Raw genomic sequence first — 9,221 nt, forward strand, 5'->3', positions numbered from 1 at the left:
AAATTGTTCTGAAGCTCTCTCTACGGACTTTAGAATTTTGTAGATCAGTGTTAATAAGCTCCCAAAATCAGGGCCTCCGACAAAGAAAGACCGGAGGCCTAGCAAAGTGACTAGATTGCCGAGGAATGGACTGCTATCAATTTAACTCCTAATTTTTCTCTCTCAAAAATACCCACTAAATGTTTCATTGAAAGCAACAGGTAGCGTTACATTAAACAAATTAGACATATTATTGCAGCTATGCCTTCAAGTTTGACATGTTACATTTATGTCTCGATAGGAATATACAATCTCTTCAAAATTCGATAAGAACATAAAAATTCTTGTAATCTCTCCTAAGAGTACACTAAACCGTTGTTTAACAAAGTTGCTGTATATGAAAATGGAGCATTATTGGAAAATATAGAGCCATTGTCCAGAAAAGTGTCTTGTTTCCCGGGCTCTGAAAAAAAACAAGTTCAAGGAAGATGTCGACAATTATTCTTTCTTACTTAAAACCAAAAGCTAGTGCAAAGATTTTCAACTTGAATATTTCATTCTATCCAACAGAACTCGTGATGTCCCTCTCTACAGCACTAGCACCCCCTTCTTCACTCTCAATGACCCTATCAAATAATATCAGAAATCTGTACCACGCAGGCAAATTGATTGAATTTTGATAGAACGAAAAGGAAATAAATTTGATAGAGTTAAGCTTTAGTTTACTCAAATGTTTGCTTTTTTCAAAGCCAGTTTCAAGTTTAAAAGGATTCTTTAATAGATCTCTTTAAAACAGTTTCATAAACAGTTTCATTTTCTGTATATAAGCCTTTTTTAAGAGATGAGATAAGTCCCGTAAAATAAATGACGGGGATTCCTTTTTGGCGTATGGGCGTGGCATTTTAAAAAGACTTTTTGGTCCCTACTCCGAACCAACTTCTTGCATGGTCTTTGCTTCTCTCCTTCGTAGTGGCGTTCATCATGTGACTCCAAAGGCCATTATGATTTGTTTGTGCGCTTGCGCATTATCTCAGGGAAGAGAAAACATGGAGGAGGGACCTAAAGATCGTAACAAGGAAAAAAAATCAGAAGATGATGATCAATTTGAAGACGACGAAGACGATGAGGAGCCTAAGCTAAAATATGAGCGTGTAGGAAATGCTATACAAAGTATTTTACAGCAGGATGCTGCCAGTTGTATGGCAGTGCACCTTAAATTCTTGGCTCTCGGGACGCATTGGGGTGTTGTTCATGTTTTGGACCACCAGGGAAATAATATCAGAAACAAGGAATTCCCGTCACATACCACCACAGTTAATCAGATAAGTATCGATAGCTATGGTGAATATGTGGCAAGCTGCTCAGAGGATGGGAGAGTTGTTATCAATGGCCTATATTGCTCTGAGAATAACATTCAGCTAATGTTTGATTGCCCGATTCGAGCAATTGCCTTGCACCCGGAGTATGCGAAACGAGGAAACAGGCAGTATCTTGTTGGAGTTGGAGAAAAATTACTCCTTTATGAAAAGGGATGGTTAAGGAATAAGAACACTGTGCTACATTCTGGAACAGGGTATATAAGAACTATGAAATGGAAAGGGGATTTCATTGCTTGGGCGGACTCACAGGGTGTTGAGGTTTATGATATGAACCGGAGGATTAGATTTGCACACATTGACAAAGTGTCACAAAACCCCAGAGATGATCTTTATCGGTGTAATTTATGCTGGAAAGACAGCAATACTTTGCTTATTGCCTGGGCAGATTATATCCAGGTTGGTGTTGTGAAAGAGCGAGATAACAAAGACCAGCAGATTGCTTGGAGTGTTGGAAATAATCTTCCACCACTGTGTGTTGAGTTGACAAATGTCTTTCATACAGACTTCTTTGCTTGTGGGATTGCCCCTTTTGGAAGTGAGCTGGTTGTGCTTTCGTATTTGCCAAGCAGCAAGGCAGATGGCAAAGGCTCTGCCAACAGGCCACAGTTGTTGATCTTGAGCCCGCAAGCATACTATACATACTTTGAGTCCTCTAGTGATGCCTTATCTATCAGAGGGTTTGAGGAATACCAATCTAACAATTATTTTCTTGAGAATGTTCAAGAAGAAAGTTTGTTTTACATTGTTAGCCCAAAAGACATTGTGCTAGCAAAGCCGAGGGATATGGATGACCATATATCTTGGTTGATGGAGAGAGATATGTTTGAGGAAGCCTTGGCAGATGCATTAAAACACGAGAGTATGCTGAAGACGCACAATGTATTGAAGATATGGAAGAAGTATATGAACAGTTTGATTAACAGCAAGAAGTTCAAAGAAGCTGCTAAATTGTGTAGCAAAATTTTAGGAGATGATCAAGCCCTGTGGGAAGAGGAAGTTTACAGATTTGCAAAGTACAGACAACTCAAAGTTATCACACCTCTTGTTCCTTTTAAGAAACCAAGATTGAGTCATACAATTTATGAAATGATATTAAATGAATACTTGCAAACAGACATCTCTGGTTTTCAGAAACTTATCAAAGAATGGCCAAGTGATCTTTATGAAAGTGCAACAATTACCCGTGTCATACAAGAGAAGCTCAAAGAGGAGCAAGATGAAAGTAATAACAAGATTTTGCTCCAAACACTAGCAACTTTGTTTGCTCATGAGAAGAAATATGCCCAAGGCCTTGCCATTTACTTGAAGCTTAGAGATCCTGGTGTGTTCGATATGATTGAAAAGCATAATTTAGTTGAATTTCTTAAAGACAAGATTGTTAGCTTGATGGAAATAGATGAAAAGAAAGCAGTAAAGTTGCTAACTGATAACATTGAAACAATGAATGTTGAGCATGTTGTAAGACAGCTGCTTAATCACAAGAAACTGCTGCACTCGTATTTAATTGCATTGTTTTTGAAAGATGCTCAAGCTGGACAAGACTTTCATGAACTACAAGTTGAGCTCCTCGCTGAGTTTGACAGATCCAAGCTGCTACCATTTCTCAGAAGTAGCAACTACTATGCTTTGGAAAAGGCTTTCAAGGTTTGTGAGGAAAGAGACTATATACCAGAAATGGTTTTTTTGCTGAGTAGAATGGGGAATAGCAAAAAGGCACTATCAATGATTATTGAAAAGGAGCAAGACATTGAGAAGGCTATAGAATTTACTAAGGAACAGAAAGATGATGTTTTGTGGCAAGATTTGATTAATTATTCAATAGACAAACCTCTGTTTGTTAGAGAACTTCTAATGAATATAGGCACTGCAATCGATCCTATTATCTTAATTGGACGTATTCCACCAGGTATGAAAATACCAGGCCTTCGAGATGCACTTGTCAAAATCTTGCAAGACTATAATCTTCAAGTGGCCTTACACGAAGGTTGCAAAAGTATTCTGGATAAAGACAGTGTCGCAATAATGCAAAGACTGGTTAGGGTACAAGCTCATGGCTACAGTGTGTCAGAAGATGCCAAATGTGAGGGCTGCCAAGGATATGTTGTAGTTGAAAACAGTCAAGGGACTGCCGACATTGTGGTGTTTTTCTGCAAACATTTCTACCATGAAAGATGCTTGCAGCAGAATGGAGAGGAACCATTCTGTCCTATTTGTACTGCTAATGTAAAAAAGCGGAAAGGCACAAGAAGCACAAGGTAAAATAATTTGATTTTGAATTAAGAAATGACCCTATGACATATTTCATTAATCTGATATTCACAAGAGCCAAAATATAAGCAGTATCATATTTTTGTTGGATTAATGTTTTCACCAAATGGATTTTGCTATAGAAAACAACTATTGTAATTAAACTTAGCTACGATTACACTTTTGAAAAAATTGAATTCTTTATTAAAATGAGGGATTAACTTATTGTTGATAGTATTGTTAGAAACAAGAATGTATATTTGCTGCATGTTTGAATCTCTGCAGTTTAGTGTTCAGATTTTAAGAGCTGAAATATTGGGTATCAATATTGATTTTCTCTTCTTTGTGTGTATTTTGCTGTAGCAAGAACCAGACAACAAGGTTGTAAAAAGATCCGTAGAAAGTCAATGTGAAAAATATTTTCAGATAATTTTTGCTGTGTGTGGTATTCAATGACACAAAAATTTTGTGTGTGGAATGGATCTCTATCTAAGGCACTTTAACCAACTCCCAGACCAGATTGATTCCAGGACTACTTCCCAGATTAAGATCAACTTAAAAATATCATCTTTTAAAGTATAGAATGTTTATATAGAACAAACTTTGGTAGTATGTTTTTCAATGGTGCCAACATTGCTCAATTTTTCGCTTTTCGCAGAATATTTCAAATGTATTACTGTTGCATTCAAGTGAATTGGGATGTATTAATTATTTGTAATTCATATTTACAGTTTTCTACTTGTTGCTAGTGTCATTTGCTGTTGCTAACCGAAATGTTTTTGTAATCTTGTACTGAAGCAAACTTGAAAATATTTTTATTTCTGGTTACCTCTCTGCTAGGGCAAGAGTAGAGAAAAAGTTTTTAGATGGCTTAGTCTGGAATGTCAAGTTATTATTATCAAGTTTGCCCTGCAATACCCAAGCTCTTTGTGAGAGACTGTGTTTATAGACATTTTTTAGGGAAGACTTCTTCAGTGCAGATGTTACTAAACTACTTCTTGTTGAATTTACTAATGTAAGACTTTTATTTGATCAGAACTCAGTCTTTCTTGAACAACTTAAGTTAGACTTTGGTAATTTTGATCAGTGACAACTGTGTATGCTGGGTCATCTTGTCTACTTTATGACTATTCTTAGTTTATGACATCATGATGATGTCATAGAGATTAGGGATGCAGCCAAATTTGCTGTATGGTTTGTCACATATTGTCCTCATTGGAGAACCTGGCTAGAAATTTGACTAACAGCACCAATTTTTTACAGAGGGTGAAGGGAGATATGACACCCTCCCCTAATTACTTGTGTGTTCTTCAGTAAATTTTGTTCTGATTTCATGTAGTAACAAATGATGCAGAAAGGTTGCTTTATATATCTTGTGTTAACAACTGTTAACAATAATAATATTAAAATAACTGATAACAATAATATTAAAAAATGGGCCTTTCGATCAGTTTACAGCCACCTGGAGTGTGTGACACAAAATCTAATCATTATGCAACACCTCTCTAATCCTTCTTACCTAAATCCACTCTGGACCTGCCATTCAGAAGATGTTGAATAATTCCAGAGCTTGAAGAATTGACTGATGTTTGAAAATTACAAAACTCTCTAAATTTCTTGATTTCCTATTAAATATTACTGCTTGTTTGGCATAAACCTTTGGAGAATAAAGATTGAAAATTATTCGAAATTCCTCACAGCCAATCTCAAAAGTCTGTAATGTACTGCAACAGTTTTTGTGGTGTTAACTATTTCTAAACTTTACTTTTCCATCTCATCCTTTTCAGAAGGCTTGATACCAGAACAAACTAGAGTTTTTAGAAAACACCTATGTATAAAGAAAGATGAATTCAAGCTTTAAATTTGGAATTACAGGCTTGCCTCATTGTTACCTATTTTTAGTGAAAGCTGATGACCAATGCTTTTTTAAGACCTTGAATAGACACATGCCGGAGCTTGTGGGCTAGAGGTGCTTTGGCCCCCGCTCCCCCTCCACGTTTTTCTAAGGAATAAATACAAAATGATATTAAAGCATCATTACGGATTTCTAGAGAACAAGCCAACAATATTCGCAATTTTAGTCCTCAAATCAAATCTGATAAATTGTATTGTATGTAAACAATACTCTACCTCAAGACATGATTGATTGATAACTTGATCAGCATGATTGAAAACTTTTGCAGATCGTAGTAAGCCTTCTGTTGCAAGAGAACTCGCATCGTCTCAACTAATGCCTAGAATTCTAACGAACATCTCGAACTTTCCTTTAGCTACTTTACATAAATTTCCTTTACCAGTGTTTAAGAATCTTCGAAATCAATGGCATTCGCCGGTTTATGTAAACTTTTGTAAGGAGTACTTCAAAATCAGCTTATTTAAGATTTCAAAGTAACTCGAATCGTCTCAACAAATGGCTAGAGGTCTAACGAACCTCTCGTAAATTCTGGTGTCCAAGTCCCACAGGGTCCCCTTCTAGGCCCTTTCATTTTGCTACTTTACACAAATTTCCTTTCCCTGTGTTTAAAAATCTTCGAAAAAATGGAATTTCGTTGGTTTACGTAAACTTTTGTAAAGAGTACTTCAGAATCAACATATTAAAGGGCATGTGTCGTGAACATGGGTTGGCACTAGATCATAGTCAGCTAACGTACATGACGTCATACATCTTTGAAACCGAGGACTAAGTGAAAATAGACGGAGGCTGCAAGCAATGGCGGAACTCGCCTGTGGTTTGCTGTGGCATTAACAGGGTCCATGCATCGCTACAGAACAGTTAAATGTTTTAGTCGAATGCAAGAAAATGACATCAGGAAATCTTTCTGTAGTTTGTTTAATCTACAGGGGCGTGTTTGCCAGGTTTTCTGCCTACTTCTTTCGGGGAATTTTCTGCTACAGCTTGAATTTAGCTTTTTCTCCAGAGGTTTCAATTCACAGCACACACAAACAGAGAAAGACGGAAAATGTCTATTCTACTCTAAAGCGAAAGCATTAAATAAGCCCTGTTTTGAAGCACTTTCTTACAGTTGAATCTAAAGAACTCGTTTCAGTGCGTGTGCAGCTACGAAAACGCTCTCTTACGTTTTCGTTTCGGATAACTGGTTTTGCCGCATAAGAACATTATCAAGCGTTTTAAAGAGAGTTTCCCGACAAAATTTGCTGTAATCAAGCCTAAAGTCCCTTTTAGAAGCATTGCGTCAGCCTTCATTTTCCATAGTTTAGTGTCTAGAACATTGAATGAGCTGAGGTATTGGCAGTTGACATAGGAATTGAATCTCATGCCGCTTGCAATATAGTTTTTCATCAAATGGTTGGAACGCCATGACGTCATACAACCACTCATGCACCAGATTGCCATAGTTTGTATGACGTCATGTACATTAGCTGACTATGATCTAGTGCCGACCGTGAACATGATTGGCTAATGCAATTCAATTTGTTTAGTACAAAGCATGGAATCGAGGGTGAATTTTTACGGTAGTAAAAATTCAACAAGAAGAAATGAAAAGTCACGATACAATGGAATTCCTCTCCAAAGGCTTTTGTTTTATTAGCCAACTGTTAATGCGACATATGCCCTTTAAAATTTCAAATGTAACTAGTACGTTTTATTAGAGAATCCAGTATTATAAGAGTCCAGTTAAAGGCGAATAACGAACGTTACTATATATATAGAACTCGACCTAGAAATATTAATTCTTGCATAACTTCTTTGCTACGGTTTTGATAAAAAGCAGTTTGGAAAAAGATATTTCCATGAGCAAGTTAGGATTAAAAAATAACTAAAAACCACTTCGGAAATTCTGGAAATAAAACAAGTAGACTTTCACAGAATTTGAAGAATTACTCGTAGTATTTTTTCTGATAGTGATGTTTCTCTTAGGCGATGTTTACTAGCTTTTTTCATTAAAATACGGGGACCATATCACTATATCAATAGCAACATTACAAGTATTCCGATATTTATAGATCTTTCTTCTTAAATATTCGATTAAATACCTATCAAGGTTTTCACACGAGACAATTCAGCATCTCTCTAAATACTAAACGAAAAACAGTTATTTCCTCCATGGGTGCTCATTAAGCAAAATAATATACATGTATTCACTTCATATCTATTTTGCAAAAAAGGAATGAGCGCTCAGGGCACGCGCCACCGGAGGGGCCGGGCTGGCCATGCCCCCCCCCCACTTTTTGGCGAAGCAAATAATTTTGAAGCTGTAGTATAAGGGGTAAGAAACCCTGGCCCCCCTCCACTTAGTATCTGAAAGATTTTGCTTTCAAATGGAATAGTTCTTTCAAGCGTGCTCTTAGTGATAATTTAACACCTATGACAAAAACAGAATCCATGCTGAAGCAATTAAAAATATGCGCTCTGTTGCAAGTATTACTCCGCTCAACAAAAGATAGAATTTCTGTTTGAAATTGAATATCTCATTCGCAAGTGCTCTTTATCAAATTAAATGATAACAGGTAGCTAAATCTACAAGTCTGAAAAAAGTATTTAGAAGATATATTTGCTAGAAGGCCCACAATAAGCCATGGAATATTTCTTCTAACTGGTTGACTTTTTCATACGGACAAGCTCCAAACTTTGAAGGGCTTTTTAAGAGTTAATCCTCTTGTGATGGGACCAAAGCATATGGATTCGTTAATCCTTGGTCTGTAAACGTGACTTCTTAATATTTGACAGCCAATTAAATGCTGATAGGGTTAAAGGGCGATTTGGTACAGCCTCAAAAACACTCACATTAGAGAATTTTTTCCAGGGACACCGTAGCAGAGTTATGAAGTGTGGGGGGTGGGTGGTTGTGGGCTCCACACAGTTTAACTATTGTGGTAGTTTGCCGTGGCCGTCTTTGATGTCACAACCATTACACTCTTTTCTTTTGATAAGAACAATTTTATAAGAACACAAGCCTCAAAATTGGTCAAAAGTTAAGAACAAGCTGAGACTCAGCTTTTGCAAAATGCAATTTTGAACAACTTTTTTTCGCAAAATCGAGGATTTTTAGCCATGTGTGGGTGCTTTTTCGGTGAATATTCAAACCTGTCAGCAAATGAAGGTTGTCTCACTCTCTTTGTTGGCAAAAGAGGCCTTACTAGCTCCCTACAGCGAAAAAGATAGCACTCGCACTGCTTACACCCTATTAAATCCAACCTCAGATTTTCGAAAAAATTAAGAATAGTCAGCCTGAACTTAAATTTACTGGTTCTTATAAAAAAAGAGTGTATATCAGCAGCAACGAATATTAGCCATAGTTGATTTACGTTCGTTTATTGTTGTTTGTTCTCAGCGCGTTGCGGTGTTCCCTATTCACTACATCTTTATATCAACAGCCGCGAAAAAAGTGGGAGCCCCGCCCCAGCCTGGTTTCCAAACCAAAAAATAAGAATATAAAAATTTCAGAGCCAAATGTTGAGACAACCCTCCCCCAGCCCCTGTCGAAATTTCTTTTACATGCATTTTAAGATCTATTTTTTAAAAATGTTCAGGATCTAATCTAATTCCAAAATAGCTACTCTGACTCTGGTCTGATCTAAACAGCCTATCAAACAGACATGGCAGGCCATAATTATTGGGCTATTTGCTCGCGTGTTTCGTGCGTCTCTCACGCG

General features: G+C 37.0%; 1 protein-coding gene across 1 annotated transcript; it reads left to right on the top strand.

The window, feature by feature from the left end:
• Positions 1-965: 965 nt before the first annotated feature.
• Positions 966-4,688, top strand: LOC135684858 (vacuolar protein sorting-associated protein 41 homolog). The gene has a single exon (XM_065200541.2). The coding sequence runs from the start codon at positions 981-983 to the stop codon at positions 3,615-3,617; it is 2,637 nt and encodes an 878-aa protein (XP_065056613.2). The 5' UTR covers positions 966-980; the 3' UTR covers positions 3,618-4,688.
• The last annotated feature ends 4,533 nt before the right edge of the window (positions 4,689-9,221 follow it).

This window comes from Rhopilema esculentum, chromosome 21 (assembly GCF_057945365.1).
Source record: "Rhopilema esculentum isolate cy_ngs chromosome 21, ASM5794536v1, whole genome shotgun sequence".
In the NCBI taxonomy this organism is placed as follows: domain Eukaryota; kingdom Metazoa; phylum Cnidaria; class Scyphozoa; order Rhizostomeae; family Rhizostomatidae; genus Rhopilema; species Rhopilema esculentum.